Consider the following 26,370-nt stretch of genomic DNA (forward strand, 5'->3'; position numbering starts at 1 on the left):
GGAACTTGTGTAGGCGTTTCACGTTAGTACTGGTGGGAATGTGGACAGTGCGGATTTTGGAAATGAAATATAGGCTTTACAATCCTGTGTAAAACTTTCATTGCGAATGCTCATGGGAGGTGTCGTGTAACAGGGCATGGGGGAAGGATGGGCGACAGTATTACTGGGGAGGCCGCTCATGGGTAAAGGGGACTAAGTAGGATTTATTGTAGTAACTGATATGGGGTTAGAGAGTTAAATTTCGAAACTGATAAGGCCAGTGCTGAAAATACAAACTTGTAATTTGGATATTTGAGGGGTTGTTGTTATTTAATAGTATTGATATTACAAGCTGATAGAGAGGACTAACATTTGTTGTTCAATTTTTTTTTTCATATCTGCTGTATACTGATGCCCCTGACCTGGGGGGAGGAACTAAGGAAGAGGACCCAGGCCCCTGTGTCGTTGCCGGATCCACAACGTCAACGTGGTTTGGGGCAATGCGTGCGGCCCTGCCTGGACCCAGACGTCCTAACTGTTATTCCTGGAGTACAAAGTGTGATATAAAGTGCCCGGAGGGAACTTGATGTGATAAGTGTCGGGACATTGGGGTGTTGCTGCTGGCCAGGGTAACAAAAAACCCCAGTACTTGATTCCAGGGAATTTCAGTGGTACACAAGGAGAACATTATAGTTTGGGCCCGATCGGGCAGGGTAATAACCCCGAACCGCGCAGCACAGGGGTCTGGAGGACACCGTGTCGACCCCTGAATATCCCTTCCCCCAGGGGGCATCAGAACTATTGGATAATGTGCATAGTGAACATTCAAATTTCAATGTATTGATAAGTATTCCTGAAATGTTCATATCTGTTTTATATTTTTTTTCTTTGTTATTGGTAGGCTAAATATGGCTATAGTCATGTAGTGTTAGGTATAATTGGGGGGGGGGGGGCTGTTTATAATATTGTCTATATAATGGGGGTTGTAATGTAGGTGAACCGGGGGGGGGGGGTATATAATGTTAGGTGTAATTGGTGGGGGCGACCAGGGGCATGTAGATAAGACTGTAGGTATAATTGTAGTTAGTTAGGGAGAAGGTCCAGGTGGTTGGGGGTGTCTCAGCGGGGGGTAAGAGTTAACATGACCAACACCTCGAGGTAACCCTAACAAGGACTTCTCCTATTCAAAATTGTTGGGGTGGGTATTTTTGGCTGTTAGGTATTCTGGCCACTGTGGGGACTATGGTTCTGGTGGTTAGAGTTGATACGACCAACACTGGGGTCTTGTACTCACGTGGTCAGACTTAATTAGTTTGGGAGGGAGCTATATAAGTAACGGGAAAAGTCTCTGGTCGACCCCAAATTTTCATTCGAGTTGGGTTAAGTAAAATCATAAGAGTGGCTTCCCCAGTCTTGTAGGATCGTTTAGGGCCCGGTGGAAAACTTTGTTTTGTTAATTGTATGTTTTTGTATTTGTGTACTTTTTTTTCCCATAATGTCATATTTTTTTCCTTTTGTTCTAAAGTCGTGTAAAAAGGAGGTGGTGTCCAAGGCAGAAAGAAAAATTATCTATGGGTACTTTTCTGATTTTGGAATAGTCTTAAAGTATTAAGGAAATTTAACTTGGTTAAAAGACTCTTGGGACATTGTTCTGTTTTTTTTTTTTATATAAATGCTGGAATCTTGTGAAACCCACAAGGTTAATGACAGCAAGGGATTATTACGTTTATCTATAATCTTAAAGTTTTCGTGTACGGAGTTCCGGGACATGGAGCTTAAACTTTTTCTGCCTTGGAAAATTATTCAACTCTCTAAGTTATGTTTGGTGGTGTCTAACTTTGCACAGCGGAAAGTGTAACGCGTGCAAATATATATGTTAGGGGTAAAATCAATTGCTGATTGATGTCCATTTCACAATAACAATTATTATGGTCTCACCATTGTAATACTCGACAACATCTTCTAATATACATTTATTGCAAAAGTAAGCAAGGGTGCCTGTTACAATTCTTTTAGCACCCATTTCTGCGCTGAAATTCTCCAGTCTGCTCCGAGGTCACTTGGCATTGTACATACGTCAGGTGGTAGTACAATATATATATATACGAGGCATCTGCAGTTGATTGCTAGGGCTGTAAAACAAGTATACAAAGAGAAAGAAATACAAAAGAAAAGAAATGAAAAACAACCATGCCCTAAGCTATATATATATAATCGCTACTAAGCAGATGTGATTGATGTACTCGTAGAGAAAATAAGTGATATTACAGGTGAGCTGAGTATTGAAGTTTGCTAGCCACCAGCTACTACCTATACCAAGGGCACATAACTCATGTGACTCTCTGAGCTGTCTGGGGGTTTCATAGCTTGTCTCTGACAATGCTACATTTAATACAACAGGGTTGTTTAAAGTGGAGGTTTTCGGGTACGTACCAGTGGTGTTACGAAATAAAGATATAATAATTAAATATCTGGGGAAAAAAACCATAAAGATAAATAAAAGATAAGGAAATACTTGTGTAATTGGTTGAAAATGAAAATACGTAGATTTGTACAGGATTGCTTGATGAAATATAATACTTTCATTGTCTTAACCTTTGATGCGCTAGCATTGTGGTTATTTAGCAAGAATATCAATGTTGAACATCTTAGGGATAATTAATCGGTGATACTTGTACATGTTCTATACTTGTGATGTGATATAATTAATATTGTGTACTGGCATTGGGATGATTGTTATCTTTTTAAATCCCAATTCCACTTCAGGATAATTGTTATATAGAGAGTCCACCTCCTTTGTTTTTTTTGGTACCTTGTTGTACAATTGTTTTGTTTTGTTTTTTTGTTGTTGTACATGTTATGATGGAGATTTTGGCCAGTGAGGAACAATTGAAGGATAATGACATGTTCTATCTCCTGTTTAGAATGGCCGCGGTATGTTGATGCAGTTCTCACATTATTTTTTTTCGTGCAGTAAGTTGTTAGTGGCTGCGGGTCGCATCCTGTCTAGGTGGTTGGGGGGACAATATAGGTAGTTTTTTTTTCTTTTTCTTTTTCCTTAGTTGACGTTTCCTTATTAAGGCATGTTTGTCTTTGTGCAAAATTTTGGAATTTTATTTTTTTTTCTTGGATTACCTCCCTTTATTAAGAGATGTTTGATTTTGTGAACTTAAGGTTTTTCTTTCCTTAAATTACCTCCCCTTGATAGGTTCTTTAAAATTTAGTTTTTTTTTTTTCCATCCTATTTTTTTTTTTTTTTTATTCTAGTTCAAGTTCGTGAACTGGATAGATAGGTTCTTTAAAATTTAGTTTGGTTTTTTCCATTCTATTTTTATTCTAGTTCGAGTTCGTGAACAGGATAGATAGGTTCTTTAAAATTTAGTTTGGTTTTTTCCATTCTATTTTTTTTATTCTAGTTCGAGTTCGTGAACTGGATACTTCCAAATTCGAAATTTGTGCATCTTACTTTTGGCTTTAAATGTTTCAACTTTTGTTAGGAACTTTTTGGGTTATTTTTTTTTCCAAATTATCTCCCTTGGATCAGTTTTACGGCTACGGGTCGCAGCCTGTCTAGGTGGTTGGGGGGTATGTAACGAAGCTGCGGTGCGCTTCGTTGCTATATATTCCGGAAATTATATTAACCGAGACTTTGGCGGGAATTTGCTGTGCACGAGATCTCGGGACTGCGCCGAGGCTTTCAGTTTTTCTACCGGGCCTTGAGAGGTGAGGGTTGTGTTTTTGAAACCTATGTAATTTTTATATATTTGTCGCCCATCCTTTCCCTAATTTGCTGTTATCGTATAGTATGGAAATGCATCAACATTACTGTGTGTGTATTTTTCGCTGTCAGTCGATATTTTTGCTATATTTTTGAGGTTGAAATACTTGTGAAATTGTGCAATGTCGGACTTGGCATGTCTCGCTTTTAGACGGGTTTCGATAGTATTTAAAAGTCTTCACTCTTGTGTTGAGAGCCGTTGGTAGGCTGGAAAAGAGTGGGAGCCTCCTGTGTTGAGTTTCGGGGTTAACCGTTAAGGAGATATTTTGAGAATCTTCGCTGGAGAACGGTGTTTGTGAAATTGGAGGTTAAACTATCGATAATCGGCCCGGTGTGTAGCGCCACGTGCTCGGTCTTTCATTGATGGGTAGGAGTTAATTCTGGTAGCGAAAACGTGAGAATATTAGCAGCAAAATTGTCCATTTCACAGTACTTCCCACTGAGCCACGCGGGTATTTTCTTGTTGTCATCTTTACACATGTTAAATATTAATAAACTGTTAAATGAATTTGATGTCGTCCATTGTCCATACTCACTAGTACCTTTGAATATTGTAGCGAGACATAGGAATCTGCAAGCTAACGCGGCAGTCGAACCCAGGGAGCAAAACAAATTAATTGTATCATTCTTACTCTACGCTAATGACTGCGGTCGTAGCGAAACAAGTCGTTACAGCTACATTACTTAACGTTATCTACATTACATAAGAAATACTGGAAAATTGAATAAATTAACCCCATTTAAAAAGGTTATATGGACACATTTCTGAAATAAGAAAACTTGTAAAATACCTCACATAAATAAAATCATGTAATGTACCTGTACTTATTGGTTCAATCAAACTTTAAATTTAAGACCAATATTTGATCTGAAGTTACATGATAGCGCAATAATGAATTAGCATTATAAGTAGGTTACTTTATGGTGAACGTCAAGGCCATACAGGATCTAAAGACCATCACATATGCTTGTAAAAGCGCACTTGATCCAGCGCGACATACTTCAGATTCCCGCTACAAAAGTAAGAGTTCTACAACACCATGATATAAAACAATCAATATTGAGCTATGGTGTAAAGTTTACCCATATAAAAAAACAACCTATATATTTATCACATAATTGACCCAATCAAGTCACGGCATACGCCAATGTCATAAATATTCATAAGACCGTGTGTAAAATAACCCTATTTGTGACGTCACATGTAATAATGACGTTAAAATAAAAATATGACTTCACCGATTGTCAGTCAAAATTTCGAGTCCTGATTTCACCACTATTATATAGACACGAAATTGAAAGTTTCGTCTATATTTTTACATATATTTATATAAATACTAGTTCATGTGATAAATAAAATCTTATACTCGGGGTACCTTTAGACTTTTTTTGTAAGACGCTTGTTGAAGAAACTTACTGTAAAATCGGGATCTATCTTTCACGTGTTTTCGATAAGGCATTGGCACAAATACTATGTTATACAAGAATGTCTAAGTTACCCTATTTATCAATAAGAGGCTAATTACGGTTTTGCTTTGGATTGATTAGATAAACCTCCTATGAGCCATCATGGTCTTGTAAGGACGAACAGGGGGTTACAGGTGGTTCCTCGTTGGGCTGTCTAGAAAAGCAGGAGTTCCCGGATTTTTCAAAAACCGTGAACCAGTGTCAGCCCCTGTAACATACCCTGTCACATACCACACGTGGGATTCAAACTCGTCACCCAGAACTAGTTATGGACGGTAGATATACAATAACAGTATTACATTTGAACAAGTATAAACATATGTAATTACAAATAATAACAAGAAACAAATATTTTAAGTAGAAAAAATAAATAAAACCAATCAAATATCGATTGTTTTGTCGCGATATCAAAGATAGTTAGAGTTCTAATTATCTCTATATAGTATATTATGATTTACCCTACACTAAACAAAATGAAACAATACTCAACAACTATGATGTAGTCAATTCTGTGAATAAGGACGCATTTAATTTCTACTGTTAAATCTTCATCTATCTATTATGATGAATCGGTCATTTGAAGAATTGTCAAAAACACATACAAATTGTAGAAAAAAAAACTCCATTCCAGCTACTTTGTTTATAACAACAATACCATTGTATTCAATACAAAGCCATGGTTCTTTATTTGCGGTGGCTCAAATTCCCATTTACTGGACATGGATACGCTTTAAAAACAATGTTTTTCATGCTAATATAATCCCCAGGTACATGGAGTTAAAAACGAATTCATTTGAACTGTAACTTTAACAACATTGATCCTACATAGATTTCAGTTTGTATATTTGGTAAAGTTTGAAGTATATCACAAGCATCATATAAATATAGTATCTAGAAAGAAAACATTACTTTGTTAGAATCTAAAGCACTACTGAAATTTCACATTACACGAAACATTTAACACAAAACAAATTCATCAATCTCTTTATATAAGGAGTCCGTATGGAATCTTCATAGTTATAATTTCGATGAAACATGGCCTTCAAATCAGCTATGGTTTGTATTGCAGTTATCATATGGATGTCAATGCTGGAAAGTTCATTCGGAACGATTTGTGTTATGATCAAAAGTTCAGCAGAAAGATAAGAATAGTTTGCGTATTTATTAGAGAAAGATAATTCCATATCTAAAAACAATATATCTCCTGTGAATATAACATAGCGTCGTCATTAGAAAGAGAAAAGACCATCCAATTTGTAATCCATAACTCCACATAGATTTCCAAAATATTACACGAGAAACGAGATCTACTCAAAACGCTCAATGAATTCGAAATTTTAAAGCGAATATCTATAATAGTAGAATATTCACAGAGATTTGTATTACATCTCCATAGCATGAGAAAATCCTTTACAAGTATTCCTTTCAATAATGTTCCATTTAACAGTTATAAAATCTCATTTAATTTGAATATGTAATTATTGACCAATCAGGACGCTCTTTGTTCCATTCTCCGTTGCCTTCTCTGAGCCAGTTTCTCCTCCAATCCTTGGGCAACACGAGCTTTGTTCATTTCTTCAATCTTTTGGTATTCTCCAATTCTTTGGTCATGTTTCTTTTTCAATTCCTCCATATTGCCTGAGGATCGAAATAACTTATCTGTCACTATCGACAATAACATACAGAAGCAAGCAAAAATAAATAAAACAAAAATAACGTTATTTCCTGATAGATTGGGTGTGTCCTGTACATGTGCCCTCTGGAGAGGCGCAGATAAATACTGTATATATGCTCGTCCGCATCAGAATGGTTTAATACTTTTTTCATCACTGATCGTATGATTCCCGATCCATTCCCAATTTCGATAAGCTACCCAACGGCAACCTCCGATATTTGCAAACTTGAATATACCCACGAACCCAAGAATAAAATGGAAAATAATGTAATAAGTAAGAATGCAGCTGGGGGTATTATTTCAGTATTTGATAGACTATTTTTATTCTATCATATATTGCTACAAATCGTGTCATGAAATACAATCAGCAAATCACATTTAATTCTCCCAAGCATTACATGCATTTTTATTTTCTGTAGCTCGAATATAGCAGCGAATCAATACTTACCGAAGATTTCATCCTGGGACGGTAACGCCGCGATATTGCGTTGCACGGGAGCTGGTGTATTATCCTCTTGCTAACGACAGAAATCAAATACAATATCTTAAAATTCTATCCTCTTCAGTTAAAGTTGTATGTGGTGTAACTGGGCGATAATTTTGACATGCTATTTTTTCATCATTAATTTATTAAAAACCAGAAGGTTTGATGAATAAAGCTATAAAAATCATTCAAATGGCTTCAGATGACTTATTAACGTTAGTTATAACACAGAAATTTTGTACTGTAAAATTGCTGTTTTTATGCCTTAAACATGTTTAAATGAAAACATACCTGAAGAAGTCACTTTACAATGACTGAAAACATTGTAAAAATGTGTAATGATATTGTAGACCACAATTTGGCTTCATGGTCTCACTTTATGTACTCATTTCACATCACTATTAATGTAAATAAATGATTTTTGGCAGTACTGCCAAAAATCATTTTCAGCTCTTATTTGTACATGTAAAATTAAAACCTATGCATTGAAAGCACTGTAATTTTCAAAAAGTTGGTAATTTCTGGTGATGAATAACATATTAAAAGATCATCTTGATTCGTGAGTATAAAAAATACCGTACATATAACTTTAATTGAAATATTTACTCTATCTTGGTATTGAATTAGCTGACGGTTTTTGTGAATGAAAAAAACACCTTTGTTTTTCCGGATGTCTGGGTATTTTTTTTTTTTTGTGTTTTCATTAATATCAAATAATTATAAATTGGAATATGGTAAGGTTATTATTATATATATATATATATATATGATCTTGCTTTTGCAATACACGTTTATGTATATCTTACATATATATTCTATGTAATGGATATGACACAGAAATCGGAGTGTACTATAAACAAATTACGACTGGTGAGGGCACACTTAAATGTGTGTGTTACGTCACCATACATCAAAATACATTTGTAATTAAAGCTTAGTTCTTTTAATTTAATATCTTTATATGTAATACCACTTTTTTCTCATATACTTTTTTTATTCAATCATATGTAATATTACACATGTGATATATCAATACATGTCCAAATCCAAATTCAGATATTTGCATATCAGATTTCTATAGTGTATCGATCCATAAAAACATGTGTAAGTCTTAAATTCATACATAAAAAAAAGATATTTTGCTTTATTTCCTATTGAATTAAATCCATGATTAATTTCAATATTTTTCTAATTTTCTCTCTCTTTTTAAAGTGTAAGAGTAAACCCAGCTTTTTCTATTTTTTTTATAATGACACAGATACGGCTTACCCATAACAAAAATAGGGTAGTCTCCCTTTGCTTACAACAGTAGATAAAACACCTCAATAGTAACAAAAGACAAGAGGCCCAGAGGGCCTGTATCGCTCACCTGGTTTGTAATAGCCAATAATGTTCTGAATACAGGTTCTTGTTTCTTTTCCTGAAGGAATTTTAATATTAACCTCTAAATCCCCTATTGGGCCCCACCCCTCCCGCCCCCAGGGGGTCAGAGCCAAAATTTAAGTTCTGTTCCCCTTCCCCCAAGGATGTTTATGGCCAAATTTGGTCACAATCCAACAACACTCTAGGACAAGAATTGATTTAAAGATTTACCTCTATTTCCCCTAATTGGGCCCCACCTGACCCTGCCCTCGGGGGGCAAGAGTCAAAATTTATACAAGTTCTGTTTCCCCTTCCCCCAAGGATGTTTGTCTGGCCAATTTGTTACAATCCATGCAGAACTCTAATGAACTATAGCGATTTAAGGATTTACCCTCTATTTCCCCTATTGGGCCTCCGCCACCCTCCCTGCACACCCTGGGTGCCAGAGTCGCAAAATTTTATAAAGCAAAGTTCTGTTCCCCTTCCCCCCAAGGATGGTTGTGTGGCCAAAATTGGGTTACAGACAATCCATGCAGAACTCTATGACTAGTAGCGATTTACAGAGGATTTTACCATCCTCTTCTAGCCTATTGGGCCCCCCCCCCACCCTCCACCTGACCCCCGGTAGTGTGTACAGACAGAGTCCCAAGAATTTATGACAAGATTCTGATATCTCCCAAACACCCCAAGGAATGTTTGTGCGCCAAATTTGGTTACATTCCAATCAGAACTCTATGACTAGTCAGCGATTTAAAGGATTTACTGCTCTATTTCCCCTATTGGGCCCCGCCCCCCCCTCCTGCCCTTGGGAGTCAGAGCCAAAATTTATACAAGTCTCTGTGTTCCCCTTCTCCCCAAGGATGTTTTGCGTGGCCAAATTTGGTCACAATCCATGCAAACACTCCTAAGACTAGTAAGCGATTTAAAGGATTTACCTCTATTTCCCCTACTTGAGTGAAGCCCCGCCCCTCCTGCGCCCCGGGGAGATCAGAGAGACAGCCAAAACTCTAAGAACAAGTTCGATTCCCGGGCTCCCCCCAAGCGATGTTTTGTGGCTCAACTTTTTGGTTACAATCCATTCAGAACTCTATGACTAGTATATCGATTAAAAGGATTTACCTCTACTATCCCTAATGGGTCTCCCCCCCTCCCTGGCCCACGGGGTCAGAGCAGAGCCAAAATTTATACAATGTTCTGATTCCCCTTTCCCCCAAGGTATGTTTGTGTGCCAAATATTTGATTACAATCCATTTCAAAACTCTATGACTAGTAGCGAGTTTAAAAGCGAATTTTACCCTCTATTTACTTACGCCCAACATTTGTAGCGGCCCTCCGCACATCCAAGCTTCCTGCCCCTGTGGAGACAGAGAGGCCAAATTTATAACATATTAACGTTTCCCCCTCCCCCAAAGAAGTCCTGGTGGCCAAAAATTTTGGTTACAACACCATTCAGAACTTCAATGACTAGTACAGATCGATTTAAAGGTGATTTACCTTTATTAGTCCCCCAATAATGGGGGGTCCTGCGCCCCATCACTGCCCACAGGGGTTCAGAGAGAGCCAAAATTTAATAACAAGTTCTGTTCCCCCCCCCTCACCACCGAAGGATGTTTGTTGGAGCCAAATTCTGGTTACATTCCATGTAGAGCTCTATGACTAAAGTAAGAGATTTTAAAGGATTTACCTCTATTATCCTCCCCTGCTTGGTACGGGGCGGGCCCAGCCTCCTACCCTTAGCCACCTCGTCGCGGGGATCCGCGTACAGAGCCCAAAGTTCTTCCAAGGTCAGTCCCACCTTCACCGGCCGAGGATGTTTGTGGCCAAATTTGCGATTACAATTCCATTCAGTAGCACTCTATACGACTAGAAGCGATTTTTTTTTTTTTTTTTTTTTTCAAAAGGATTTTTTATTTAAAAACCTCTAATTTCACCCCTATGGGCCGGACGGGCCCTAACCCCCATTGACTCCTGGCCGCCCAGTGGCCGGGGTACCAAGAGCACAGAAGCAGCAGTTATACAAGTTCTGCTAGCCCCATGCCTCCCTCGCCGGATGGATTGATACCTGTGTGCCGAAATTTGTGGGTTACAATTCCATGTCGTAAACTGCTATTACTAGTTACGCTTCTAAATGAAAACTAAGGATTTACCTCGCTATTCACCCATATTTTGCCCCCGCCCCCTCCCTCATCTGCCGTCCACTGGGCGGGACCAGGAGCCAACAAATTCTATAAACAAGTTCTGTTTTCCCTTTCCCTCAAGGATGTTTAGTGGCAAAATTTTGCGCGTTACATTCCATTCAACGACTACTATGACGAGAAGCGATATTTAAAGGATTTACTTTATTACCCCCTATTGGACCCCGCCTCCTCCTGCGCCCCCGGGGGGTTAGAGCCAAAATTATATACAAGTTCTGTTCCCCTTCCATATAGGATGTGTTGTGGCCAAATTATTACATTCCCATTCAGACTCTACGACAATAGCGATTTAAAGGGATTTACCTTATTTCCCCTATGGGGCCCCGCCCCTCCTACCCCCAGGGGGACCAGAGCTCAAAATTTTATACAAGTTTCTGTTCCCCCTCCCCCAAGATGTTTGTGCCAAATTTGGTTACAATCCAGTGCAGAACTCTATACTAGTACGAATTAAAGGAAAGTTAAAAGACGACGGACGGACGGACGACGGACGGACGACGGACGCCGCGCCATGGAACATAAGCTCACCGGCCCTTCGGGCCAGGTGAGCTAAAAATGTTATGTAATACCATTTTGAGTGATTAACTATTTTCACTTGGTTACTATTGCATTACCGTATCAACCAATCAAATATGACGTTTATAAACGGCGACGTCAGTTGTTTACGCGTTATGGGCCGATAACATATTTTTTAAGCAAATTAAAGATGTTACAATCAAAATTAAATTATTTTCGTTTTGTGATTTACACTGTACTTATATACGTTGTCATTAATGTTTTTTGTAATGCGTTGTGAGTGAACATTTTTGTTTTGATATTGTCAAGTTCGAATCAGTTAATGAGTTCTCCCTGATAGTACCTTCGCTAAGAATGTTAGTTTACTAACCAGCTTTTCTAGCGAATTATGATAAAACGATTTCAAAAGGTGCCTCTTAAAATCATCCTAAAATATTTATAATATGATATATAATAAAATTTACTATTGAATGAAACATACAATCAGGCTAAGCCTTGATGTCGTTTCATTCGAATGAATGTTTGATATTGTATTATGCACTCTATTCAGGCACACAGCTTCCAGGCCTGTTTTAATTGCCCACATTATATATATTAAGGTTACTTACCACATCTCCAACTGGTTTTTTTATATCTGATCCTTGCATTCCTTGAGATTCATCCTTGTGTTTAACTGAAATAAGCCAAAGATGCACTTTACCTCCATAACATAACAAGAGGCCCCTGGGCCTTAGCAGTCACCTGAGTTTCTGTGATACAAAATGAAACAAAGACACAAAAACACTATATATTGGGACCATCAGGCCCTTGAAACCAGTCCGTGATTTTATAACTGACTTTTCAATCTATGAAGAGTTTTGGTTCCATCAAATCTGTGAATTCAGAAGATTTTTTTTTTTTCTTATTTTAGTCATTTTGACCCCTTTTGGCCCTGCCCATCTACCCCTGGAGGTTGACTAGAGACCAATATGGATATGATGATGCTATCACAGGGTAATGATTTTAACCATGTTTGACCTATTGAAAATTAAGAAAATAATGCTCATAAATGTGTTTTTCCCTATATAAACTAAAGTAAACTTGATCCCCCTCCCAGGGGGGGGGGGTGAACCTGAGACCCCAGGGTCATATAATTCACATTTTTTGTAAAGGACCTCACGACCTTTCAATATCTATGAAGAGTATTTGTATTTGATTCTGCCATTTCTGGAATTTCATAAGTAGATTTTTGAAGTTTTAGCCTATTTAACCCCTTTTGGCCCCCACCTCTCAGGCCCCTAGAGGTCAGTCGAAGAAAAATTATTAATAGGATTAAATGGCCTTTCTCATACTGATAATTCTGACAAAATTTGACTTATTTCCTATTACAAACGACCAAATAATGCTCAAAAATGTGTTTTCCCTATATAAACTGATAGTAAACTTGATCCCCTCCCCAGGGGGAACGTGAGACCCAGGGTCATATAATTCACAATTTTTTGTAAAGGACCTCAAGACCGTTTTAATCTATGAAGAGTATTTGATTCTACCATTTCTGGAATTTCATAAGTAGATTTTTGAAGTTTTAGCCTATTTTTACCCCTTTTAAGCCCCACCTCTCAGGCCCCTGAGGTCAGACGTGGAAAAATTGTTTAATATGATAAAATGGCCTTCTCATACTGATAATTCAGACAACAATTTGACTTATTTCCTATTACAAATGCCCAAATAATGCTCAAAAATATCCTTTCCCTGTTATAAACTATAGTAAACTTGATCCCCTCCCCAGGGGGGGAACGTGAGACCCCAGGTCATAAAATAATTCACAATTTTTGTTAAGGACCTCAAGACCTTTTAATCTATGAAGAGTATTTGATTCTATTTATTTCTGGAAATTTCAGAAGAAGATTTTTGAAGTTTTAGCCTATTTGACCCCCTTTTGGCCCACCTCTCAGGCCCCTGGAGGTCAGTCGTGGAAAAATTGTTAGATAGGGATTCAATGAACCTTCTCATACTGATAATTCTGACACAATTTGACTTATTTTCCTATTACAAATAACCAAATAATGCTCAAAAATGTGTTTTTCCCTATAAACTATCGCAAACATGACGCGCCTCCCTAGGGGGAGGGAGAACATGAGACCCCAGGTCATATAAATTTCACAAATTTTTTGTAAAGTACCTCAAGAAACCTTTTAATCTATGAAGATTATTTGATTCTAACCTTTCTGGACGAATTTCAGAAGAAGAATTTTGAAGTTTATACAGCCTATAATTGACGCACCTTTTTTAGCGTATTTATAGACAGTAGCCCCACCGCCTTTCATGTCTCCTGGAGGTGGCCTAGGCTGACCAATGTAATTCTTCCAAAAGCGATTTTTTAATTGACCTTATGGCTATGGGGAGCAGGACTTTCTACTGGCAAATTTCATAAATCAACAAATTTGGTTACAGTAGTTTTGGGATAAGAAGCATATCCGAAAAAACGTAATGTTTTATTATATCGCAGCTCACTCCCCGACTGGTGACGAAACGACCACAGACGTGACTGACTGCATACGCCTGACTTCATCACGCGGCACGACTACGGAGACTAACAGGAGCGCATTGGAGATAGGTGCACTATGAGGTACTTCTCAGACTTAGGTGCGACACTACAAATTCTCAAAAATGCGGGAGCCATTCACTGATTTCTCTTTAGTAGAAATGGAGAAACTGATAATGAAACATCAAATTGGAGCATGAAACCACAAAGCATGATTTAAAAGGAAATATATGTTTTTTAAGCTGGTTTGAAAGCAAATGTTTCTTTGGGTTATGAAAAAAAAATAAAGAAATTATGTAAATGCTTCAATTCTTCACTAAAATGTGGAACGCGTGTATGTTTTAATCTTAGGTTTTATCATCCTGTGTGTGAGCCGTCCAACCGAACAAGGTTTTATTATAATAGCTTTAAACAGTACTACTACGAGAAATCTTTGCAGGCAATAAGATAATAGCTAATTGAGGAATATACATTATTGTTGTTTAGTGTGACAATGGATAGGTTTACTAGATTTTCCATATTTTGTACATTTTTACAACTAGATTTTTATCGTCAATGTCTGGTATATTCTTCCGAGTCTTGACTTGATTTTTAACAATTCTATACTGTATGCAAATGAAACCTATTCAAATTTTTACTACTTTTTTATTTACATGCAGTACATGCAATTTGTGTTTTATTTTTTGACATTAAAAGACAAATGGCCGTGGCTTGATCTTGGTTACTGTGTATCTTTAACGCTATAATAACACCAAGATTTTGTCATTTAAAATGGTTCAATATGGGTGTGCGACTAGATAAATACTATCAACGTTGATGCTCCGACATATCGAGACATTTTCGGCATTACTCCGGAAATCATCATGTTATAATTCCGAAAAATTGCCGGATTTTCTCCGAGCTGTTGCGTTTGGCTCTATCAGCCCTGAAGAAAAGAGTATCTCAAGTTAGAACAGAATAAATTTTGATTAGAATCCTGGTATTACATGTAATCAAATTAATTTCACCAAAATATATTACAATCTATAATATACACGTAAATGTTATTTTCCGAATGTCTTCCATCCCTTGTTTGAAATCATGCTAATTCTTTCAACTGTTTATAGAGTTTTGTTACATTAAATTGATTTATTGTAGCTCAAATTCTGTAATAAGCTAGTGAGAATTTCTGATGAAGATATCATTTAACTTAAACTTGTCTATGTTTTTTTTCATATTATAAATTGGGAAAAACACGCTACTTTAGGACATGGGCAAGGTCTACCTAGTAGAGGACAGTGGGGTTACCAGTAGAAAAAAAACACCGATCTAGGGGTGTAGAGTAAGAAACTACATTTCTCAAACATGTTATGTTACGTGTGGTCATCTTAGGAATTAAATAGTGTTACAGAGGATGGAATAGAGAATTGCCATATCCATATAAGGAGATATAACACGTAAAGCTTCATAGACGCATGCAAGTGGTGACATGGTGATATTTTTTAATAATAGGTAATGTTTATGTGATTTTTAAACATATTCATTGTAGAAAAAAAACCAGCATAAGATTACTAAGGCACAACTACGTAACTGTTCAAACCCTTTCTTCCATTATAAATACATATTACACAAAACCTCTTCTCAATTCTTAATTATTAACTCTCATGCTTAGTACGTCCTAGATGAGATTTCTTAAAAACTGATAGTATAATGGATTATTTTCATTTAAACAGTTTCTGGGTTCAAGGACGTTTTTAGGATCTATCAATCAATTGATGTTTCAATATTGAAGAACTAATTTAAAAAAGTAATAATATCAGCATTATATTCATAGTGAACGTATTCAATCCTACAGTTGATAAACGTGAGAATAAACTTTGATTTACTCTAAGTATTTCATATTTCTTCGGGGATACATGTTTCTTATCTATATGTATGCGTACATGTATGCTAGTTACTAGGCTATACTTGGGGAGTTAGGGGGCATCATAGCTATATCAATTACAACTTACTGTAAATGCCGGTGTGCGATTAATTTAATTATATATCCGATAATTGTTTGAATAAAATATTAAACAAAGAAATATTGATACAATACAAAACAGTGAGATTTTTATCTTTTTTGTCTGATGAAGTCGTTGAATTGTGAACAAATAATCTTTTTATATGATAAAAAGATATTCCTTTTTCTGCAAGAGTAGACACTTAAAACACATTTTCGCATATAAATAGGTTTTGAGATTTTGATAGTTTACTGCTTCACTATCAACTGCAGTTTTTTTTTCTCTAAATTAAAACAACACATATGATATATTTGGACGTATATATATTGCATGGTAAAATAAAGGGAGACAAATCTTCCAACACATGAGACTCTTTATACAGATAAGCATACAGTGTTACCGACCATGAATATTATGAATATTTTACAGTTATGTTGGTGTAGGAATTGTACAAACAGATTGTGTTTAGTAACAAGATAACGTTCATATTGAATTGGTGGATGTCGAAGGCTTTTGACATCAGTAGTTTGAATATCAGAGGTACGTGTCCTTGGCGACATTTAGGTGTACAATGATCGGTCATCGCTATTGGCTCTGACAGTCTTTACTTTATAAGTTTGCGAGACTTAAATATATAGCTTAATTGATTCTTTCGAAATTTTATTTGAAACAGCATTTGAGTGTTTGATTTGAGGAGAAACCAATGGCAACAATGGTTCGACATCGGAAGGACACATCAGCTACAAAGTGATAGATTATAGATACTGTAAAGTGACAGAGAATGCCTAAGTTACGGTAGGTTCTTAGTCTTAGGCACAAGTAGGATGACTTTTGTAAGTTAGGCTAGATCTCGCTAATTGTTGCTTAGTGTCTTTCCATGATTTTACATAACTGGAACAAAATTAGTCTTATAAATCAACTTTTTGAAACATTTTCAGCGGATGTTGATGTCATCTACTCACATTGACAGGACCAAAAATATAATGCAGACGATGCAGACTTTATGCATGCCTGTCCGCCATATTTAAGAACGAGATTACAGACTTGAGAATGCCCATGACCCTTCTCAAATATCGCCCCGTTTTCAATCTAAATTTGAGAATGGAGAATAAAGAACGTTTAATTGTGAAAGCCAATTTTAAGCATATGCTTAAAGTTAAGAATTGAGAAGGGACTTATGAAGTTGTTGTGCAAGCAGGACCAGCATGCATATATTAGTATTTGTTTAAATTGTGTACTCAATTATATACACACATCTAATGATACTTGACATCAAGTCTTCGTAAGTCTTCGTAAAAGACTTATTTTTCCAATCATATTTTCTTTCTTTCGGTTCAACATTTAAAGTACTAAAATCGTGTAATAAATGAAAATATTCATCTAATTTGTATACGAACTACATAAGGTAATGCTTAATTAGTTCAAAATGCAATAGAATTGACAAGAACAGGACTTATTTCAATGTTAATGATATAGGACGGTGCTTATATATACAATTGTATGCGGGAACGAAAATGCAACAATACGGCTATTAGTGCAGTGTACAAGCCTACTGTAGAATGCCCATGAATGAACTAAAAGATTTGCTCCAATCTGATTAACATCCTGTGTCTATGGCTTTGTGTACTACTCTCCCATTACATAAGAATACACAACACGAATATATACCGCAGTCTCGCAAAATACGCACCGCGCGTACTTCATACACACGCTGCACATCGCATACATGGGACGCGTAGTACTTTGTAACGGAAGCCATGCGCATATGATGTTAATCAAATATGACAACTGTTCATGGTTCACTAAACACTACTTGAGGATGTGAATGGAATAGATTTTGCAAAATACGTACCTCCTCTGTTCAAAGCTTTCAATTAATATACGGCGTTTAAAATGAGTAGACAACATCCAATTTAGACGCTATTAGATATTCATATGGTATTATTATAAATCTTATTAGACGCAAAGAGATATTCATATGGTATTATTATAAATTTTATTAGACGCAAAGAGATATTCATATGGTATTATTATAAATTTTATCATACAGTAAGCTTAAAAGTTATTAATGTTTAGAAATGTAAGGTTATCATAATTTTTTTTTATTTATTCAAGCATAAACAAATTCATTAATTTATGATTTTCACATGGTAACATGCCCAATAAGATATCTATATGTGTATAGGTACGAAGAGCAGAATAAGAAAAGCATCAGTTGATATTAAACACATTAAAGGCATTATCTGTCCTTACTTGTGGGTTACAGTAACTACACTCTGGTGTTGACTGAGCATAGCATTATATTTTATATCAGGAAAAAAGTGTCTCTTTCCTTCATTAAATAACTACTGTACCTAAACATGCCATGTCAGATAGAGGAGGGATCGTGGCGCCCAACAAAGAATGATCCAGGTATAACAACGGAAAGAGGGATCTTTTCTTTGCATTTCATGTTTTGACTACATAATAATTGTAAAAGACAGATCGCTTCAGCACTTTCTAAGAAATAGCGGTGACAACTTCAACTATCAAAATCCAAGATAGCGGCCTGTTAGCCATCTTGTTTATCGATCGATCCCAGACCTGAATATGAAATTTGAGACAGATCGCTATTAAATTAGTACTTTCTGAAAAAATAGCAGTAACAAACTTCAACTAGCAAAATCCAAGATGGCGGCCAGTCAGCCATATCGTTCACCAATCGGTCCAACGATGCAACATGCACAAAAATAAGGTCATAGGGAAATGTAACCTGCACATGAAATTTGAGACAGATCCCTTCCGTACTTTCCTAGGGACCAAAGGGACATGTATGAAAAATGTGTGAAATATACGTAGAGTTCTGCTTGAGAAACAGCGGTAACAAGCATTGTTTCCGGACGGACACGGACGACAGAGTAAAGGCGATTTGAATAGTCCACCATCTGATAATGCTGAGATAAAACAAAAATTGCATATGTTTATAATTATTAGTTGACAAAATTGTAAGTTATAATTACCTGATTCGTCTACATTAAATACAACGTTTTGTTTATCCGCCATTTCCTTCAGCAGCCTCATCCTCTCGGCCCTCAGGTGTTTCTCAGCTTCAGCAGCATTGTAGCCTGTAGCCTCATAACGGAGGATCCTTCACTATCGTCGTATTTATAACTATCTGTCTAATGTATAAAGTAACCATACAAGCCCTTCACTAATGTCATATGTATAACCTATCGAGTCTAATGTAACCATACAAGGCCCTTCACTAATGTCATATGTATAACCTATCGAGTCTAATGTAACCATACAGGCCCTTTACTAATGTCATATGTATAACCTATCGAGTCTAATGTAACCATACAAGGCCCTTTACTAATGTCATATGTATAACCTATCGAGTCTAATGTAACCATACAAGGCCCTTCACTAATGTCATATGTATAACCTATCGAGTCTAATGTAACCATACAAGGCCCTTCACTAATGTCATATGTATAACCTATCGAGTCTAATGTAACCATACAAGGCCCTTCACTAATGTCATATGTATAACCTATCGAGTCTAATGTAACCATACAAGGCCCTTCACTAATGTCATATGTATAACCTATCGAGTCTAATGTAACCATACAAGGCCCTTTAACACTAATGTCATATGTATAACCTATCGAGTCTAATGTAATCATACAAGGCCCTTCACTAATGTCATATGTATAACCTATCGAGTCTAATGTAATCATACAAGGCCCTTCACTAATGTCAAATGTATAACCTATCGAGTCTAATGTAATCATACAAGGCCCTTCACTAATGTCATATGTATAACCTATCGAGTCTAATGTAATCATACAAGGCCCTTCACTAATGTCATATGTATAACCTATCGAGTCTAATGTAATCATACAAGGCCCTTCACTAATGTCATATGTATAACCTATCGAGTCTAATGTAATCATACAAGGCCCTTCACTAATGTCATATGTATAACCTATCGAGTCTAATGTAATCATACAAGGCCCTTCACTAATGTCATATGTATAACCTATCGAGTCTAATGTAACCATACAAGGCCCTTTACTAATGTCATATGTATAACCTATCGAGTCTAATGTAATCATACAAGGCCCTTCACTAATGTCATATGTATAACCTATCGAGTCTAATGTAACCATACAAGGCCCTTCACTAATGTCATATGTATAACCTATCGAGTCTAATGTAACCATACAAGGCCCTTCACTAATGTCATATGTATAACCTATCTAGTCTAATGTAACCATACAAGGCCCTTCACTAATGTCATGTGTATAACCTATCGAGTCTAATGTAATCATACAAGGCCCTTCACTAATGTCATATGTATAACCTATCGAGTCTAATGTAACCATACAAGGCCCTTCACTAATGTCATATGTATAACCTATCGAGTCTAATGTAACCATACAAGGCCCTTCACTAATGTCATATGTATAACCTATCGAGTCTAATGTAACCATACAAGGCCCTTCACTAATGTCATATGTGTATAACCTATCCAGTCTAATGTAACCATACAAGGCCCTTTACTAATGTCCTATGTATAACCTATCGAGTCTAATGTAACCATACAAGGCCCTTCACTAATGTCATGTGTATAACCTATCGAGTCTAATGTAACCATACAAGGCCCTTCACTAATGTCATATGTATAACCTATCTAGTCTAATGTAACCATACAAGGCCCTTCACTAATGTCATGTGTATAACCTATCGAGTCTAATGTAACCATACAAGGCCCTTACTAATGTCATATGTATAACCTATCGAGTCTAATGTAACCATACAAGGCCCTTCACTAATGTCATATGTATAACCTATCGAGTCTAATGTAACCATACAAGGCCCTTTACTAATGTCATATGTATAACCTATCGAGTCTAATGTAACCATACAAGGCCCTTCACTAATGTCATATGTATAACCTATCGAGTCTAATGTAACCATACAAGGCCCTTCACTAATGTCATATGTATAACCTATCGAGTCTAATGTAACCATACAAGGCCCTTCACTAATGTCATGTGTATAACCTATCGAGTCTAATGTAACCATACAAGGCCCTTCACTAATGTCATGTGTATAACCTATCGAGTCTAATGTAACCATACAAGGCCCTTCACTAATGTCATATGTATAACCTATCGAGTCTAATGTAACCATACAAGGCCCTTCACTAATGTCATATGTATAACCTATCGAGTCTAATGTAACCATACAAGGCCCTTTACTAATGTCATATGTATAACCTATCGAGTCTAATGTAACCATACATACAATGGCCCTATCGAGTCTAATGTACAATAATGTATAACCTATCGAGTCTAATGTAACCATACAAGGCCCTTCACTAATGTCATGTGTATAACCTATCGAGTCTAATGTAAACCATACAAGGCCCTTCACTAATGTCATGTGTATAACCTATCGAGTCTAATGTAACCATACAAGGCCCTTCACTAATGTCATATGTATAACCTATCGAGTCTAATGTAACCATACAAGGCCCTTCACTAATGTCATATGTATAACCTATCGAGTCTAATGTAACCATACAAGGCCCTTCACTAATGTCATATGTATAACCTATCGAGTCTAATGTAACCATACAAGGCCCTTCACTAATGTCATATGTATAACCTATCGAGTCTAATGTAACCATACAAGGCCCTTCACTAATGTCATATGTATAACCTATCGAGTCTAATGTAACCATACAAGGCCCTTCACTAATGTCATATGTATAACCTATCGAGTCTAATGTAACCATACAAGGCCCTTCACTAATGTCATATGTATAACCTATCGAGTCTAATGTAATCATACAAGGCCCTTCACTAATGTCATATGTATAACCTATCGAGTCTAATGTAATCATACAAGGCCCTTCACTAATGTCATATGTATAACCTATCGAGTCTAATGTAACCATACAAGGCCCTTCACTAATGTCATATGTATAACCTATCGAGTCTAATGTAACCATACAAGGCCCTTCACTAATGTCATATGTATAACCTATCGAGTCTAATGTAACCATACAAGGCCCTTCACTAATGTCATATGTATAACCTATCGAGTCTAATGTAACCATACAAGGCCCTTCACTAATGTCATATGTATAACCTATCGAGTCTAATGTAACCATACAAGGCCCTTCACTAATGTCATATGTATAACCTATCGAGTCTAATGTAACCATACAAGGCCCTTCACTAATGTCATATGTATAACCTATCGAGTCTAATGTAACCATACAAGGCCCTTCACTAATGTCATATGTATAACCTATCGAGTCTAATGTAACCATACAAGGCCCTTCACTAATGTCATATGTATAACCTATCGAGTCTAATGTAACCATACAAGGCCCTTCACTAATGTCATATGTATAACCTATCGAGTCTAATGTAAACATACAAGGCCCTTCACTAATGTCATATGTATAACCTATCGAGTCTAATGTAAACCATACAAGGCCCTTCACTAATGTCATATGTATAACCTATCGAGTCTAATGTAACCATACAAGGCCCTTCACTAATGTCATATGTATAACCTATCGAGTCTAATGTAACCATACAAGGCCCTTCACTAATGTCATATGTATAACCTATCGAGTCTAATGTAATCATACAAGGCCCTTCACTAATGTCATATGTATAACCTATCGAGTCTAATGTAATCATACAAGGCCCTTCACTAATGTCATATGTATAACCTATCGAGTCTAATGTAATCATACAAGGCCCTTCACTAATGTCATATGTATATAACCTATCGAGTCTAATGTAACCATACAAGGCCTTTCACTAATGTCATATGTATAACCTATCGAGTCTAATGTAACCATACAAGGCCCTTCACTAATGTCATATGTATAACCTATCGAGTCTAATGTAACCATACAAGGCCCTTCACTAATGTCATATGTATAACCTATCGAGTCTAATGTAACCATACAAGGCCCTTCACTAATGTCATATGTATAACCTATCGAGTCTAATGTAATCATACAAGGCCCTTCACTAATGTCATATGTATAACCTATCGAGTCTAATGTAACCATACAAGGCCCTTCACTAATGTCATATGTATAACCTATCGAGTCTAATGTAACCATACAAGGCCCTTCACTAATGTCATATGTATAACCTATCGAGTCTAATGTAATCATACAAGGCCCTTCACTAATGTCATATGTATAACCTATCGAGTCTAATGTAATCATACAAGGCCCTTCACTAATGTCATATGTATAACCTATCGAGTCTAATGTAACCATACAAGGCCCTTCACTAATGTCATATGTATAACCTATCGAGTCTAATGTAACCATACAAGGCCCTTCACTAATGTCATATGTATAACCTATCGAGTCTAATGTAACCATACAAGGCCCTTCACTAATGTCATATGTATAACCTATCGAGTCTAATGTAACCATACAAGGCCCTTCACTAATGTCATATGTATAACCTATCGAGTCTAATGTAACCATACAAGGCCCTTCACTAATGTCATATGTATAACCTATCGAGTCTAATGTAATCATACAAGGCCCTTCACTAATGTCATATGTATAACCTATCGAGTCTAATGTAATCATACAAGGCCCTTCACTAATGTCATATGTATAACCTATCGAGTCTAATGTAATCATACAAGGCCCTTCACTAATGTCATATGTATAACCTATCGAGTCTAATGTAACCATACAAGGCCCTTCACTAATGTCATATGTATAACCTATCGAGTCTAATGTAACCATACAAGGCCCTTCACTAATGTCATATGTATAACCTATCGAGTCTAATGTAATCATACAAGGCCCTTCACTAATGTCATATGTATAACCTATCGAGTCTAATGTAATCATACAAGGCCCTTCACTAATGTCATATGTATAACCTATCGAGTCTAATGTAACCATACAAGGCCCTTCACTAATGTCATATTATAACCTATCGAGTCTAATGAACCATACAAGGCCCTTCACTAATGTCTATGTATAACCTATCGAGTCTAATGTAACCAAACAAGGCCCTTCACTAATGTCATATGTATAACCTATCGAGTCTAATGTAATCATACAAGGTCCTTCACTAATGTCATATGTATAACCTATCGAGTCTAATGTAATCATACAAGGTCCTTCACTAATGTCATATGTATAACCTATCGAGTCTAATGTTTAAAGTAAATCATGCAAGCTTAGGCACTTCATTTTAATCTTTTTTGCATTTATAACCTGCATAGTTCAAAGTTAAAAGGCATTACTCTGGACTCTTCAGCTCTACTTATCAAATTGACCTTCTGACCCCGCCCTTTCGGGTGGGTGAGCCCCATACTTTGCAATATGAGTGTTATAAAATGCTAAGCATCGAAGAAGAAACCGTTGATATGAAAACAGCAAAATTAACACCTTTTGGCCCCATTCCTCTGGCCCACGGAATGCAAACAGGACAGACAGACAGAATAAGTAACAAGAAGCCCAGAGGGCCTGTATCGCTCACCTGGTTTGTAATACTAAGTAATGTTCTGTAAACAGAATCATTATTTGTCTTCTGAAGGATTTTAAAAAATACATCTATTTCCCCTTTTGAGCCCCAATCATCTGCACCAGAGGACGGGGTCAGAGCCAAAATGTATAGAAACTGTGTTCCCCTTCCCAAAAGGATGTTTCTGGCCAAATTTGGTGAAAAAAACATGCAGATTGTTATGACTAGTAGCGATTTAAAGTATTTACCTCTATTTCTCCTATTAGGCACTACCGTTCCATCCCCCGAGTTGTCAGCACCAAAATTTATACGAGATCTGTTCCCCATTCTCCAAGGATGTTTCTGGACAAATTTGGTTAAAAAAACATGCAGATTGTTACGACTAGTAGCGATTTAAAGTATTTACCTCTATTTCTTCTAGTGGGCCACGCCCCTCCTGCCTCCGGGGGTCAGAACCAAATTTATACAAACTTTGTTTGTTCTACTTCCCCTAAGGATGCTTATAGCGAAATTTGAATATTATCCATGCAAAACTCTATGGCAATTAGCGATTTAAAGGATTGACCTCTATATCTCATATTAGGCCATATCCCTTCTGTCCCCAGGGTCAGCACCATAATATATACAAACTCTGTTTCCCTTCCCCAGAGGATGTTTCTGGGCAAATCATTTGATTAAAATCCATGCAGAATACTATGACAAGTAGTTATTTAAAAGATTTGCCTATAATTCCCGTAGTGGGACACGCCCCTCCTGCCTCAGGTGGATCAGGGCCAAAATGTATACAAACTCTGTTCCCTTCCCCTAAGGATGTTTCTGGCCAAATCGGCCAAATCTGCAGAACTCTACGCTAAAAATGAACAGACAGACAAACGTCAGGAAAAAGGACAGAAAAAAAACGAAGGGATTACTGAATGACATGTATAGTCAGAACGCAGTCAGAATATGGGATAGAGAAACAGAAGAATTGACATACACGGACAGATAGACAGATAGAGAAAATGTAATGGATCTTTATGTATGATAAAGGGAATCAAGTTTACAATTCATACTTACCGTATCAAACCACTGCAGCAATGCTGCACAGCGTTTATAGGTTGTGCTAAAGCATTCTCCTGCATGTATTGATCTATCTTCCGATGTCATGTCTGTATAAATATTAGCTGTAGCATGACTTAAAGTATCTATCTCATCTTGCTTACAGTAGGGGAATGGAATGTTATCCAGATACTTGTGTGCACTCTGCATGTTCTGGATTGCTGCCAACAAGTTGTTCCGCACTGGGGTCACCTCCTGGTAACGCTTCTGAATGTCACTGCATATTAAACAAACAAAAGTTGTATGGTCTACCACTTTCGCTCTTTTTGTCAAAATGAAAATTGTTCCAGTGTTTTTGTTACATATTTGTCCTAGGTTTAAACTTTCTAATTTTACAACTTTTTTTAAAGTTGCAACACTGGAAGTATTATATCATAATAGTAAAAACAATCTTTTTAACATTACATGTGAAAAATAGGCTCGAAAGATACCGAATCATTCCGAACTCTTCCGAATATCGTCGTGACTATCTCGAAGTAACACGAGAGTTGTGAAACCAAGAGAAAATGTCAACATTTTTTTCGTAAACAAAACATGAGGTCGACTCGATCTACAAAGAAAATAATGATCGCACATTACAATATTTGATACACACAATATTGAATTACGGCAATGTGTGCATTAGATGTTTCAAATACTCGCTCTGTGGACATATACCAGCATTAAATGCTCATATTAGCCAGAAGGAAAACGTAAAACATGTACGTGCAATTATGCTAATTACTTGGATCACCATGTTCAGGTCGTGTCGAGGTCAGTCACGTGATACAATTCGGAATTCCGACAAAACCCGAAAG

At 36.7% G+C, this 26,370-nt stretch overlaps 2 protein-coding genes and 1 long non-coding RNA gene across 4 annotated transcripts in view; 1 reads left to right on the forward strand and 2 right to left on the reverse strand.

Annotated features, from left to right (window-relative positions):
- LOC138306273 (GRIP1-associated protein 1-like) overlaps positions 1-26,370 on the reverse strand; it is an 81,402-nt gene that overhangs the window by 34,837 nt on the left and 20,195 nt on the right. For both annotated transcript variants that reach the window (XM_069246687.1, XM_069246686.1), the window contains exon 6: positions 25,532-25,790. In XM_069246687.1, the coding sequence (XP_069102788.1) occupies positions 25,532-25,790 (259 nt within the window). The remainder of the gene's footprint in view (positions 1-25,531; positions 25,791-26,370) is intronic.
- On the forward strand, positions 964-4,265 carry LOC138305881 (uncharacterized). The gene is made up of 2 exons (XR_011205726.1): positions 964-3,187; positions 3,273-4,265. It is a non-coding gene; the product is annotated as an uncharacterized lncRNA (long non-coding RNA).
- LOC138306274 (uncharacterized) lies at positions 6,683-19,054 on the reverse strand. Its single transcript, XM_069246688.1, has 5 exons — positions 18,959-19,054; positions 17,812-17,826; positions 12,062-12,126; positions 7,348-7,417; positions 6,683-6,862 (listed from the first exon to the last, which is right to left on the reverse strand). The coding sequence occupies exons 1-5, from the start codon at positions 19,017-19,019 to the stop codon at positions 6,714-6,716; spliced, it is 360 nt and encodes a 119-aa protein (XP_069102789.1). The 5' UTR covers positions 19,020-19,054; the 3' UTR covers positions 6,683-6,713.

The sequence above is a fragment of the Argopecten irradians genome, chromosome 13, assembly GCF_041381155.1.
Source record: "Argopecten irradians isolate NY chromosome 13, Ai_NY, whole genome shotgun sequence".
Lineage (NCBI taxonomy): Eukaryota > Metazoa > Mollusca > Bivalvia > Pectinida > Pectinidae > Argopecten > Argopecten irradians.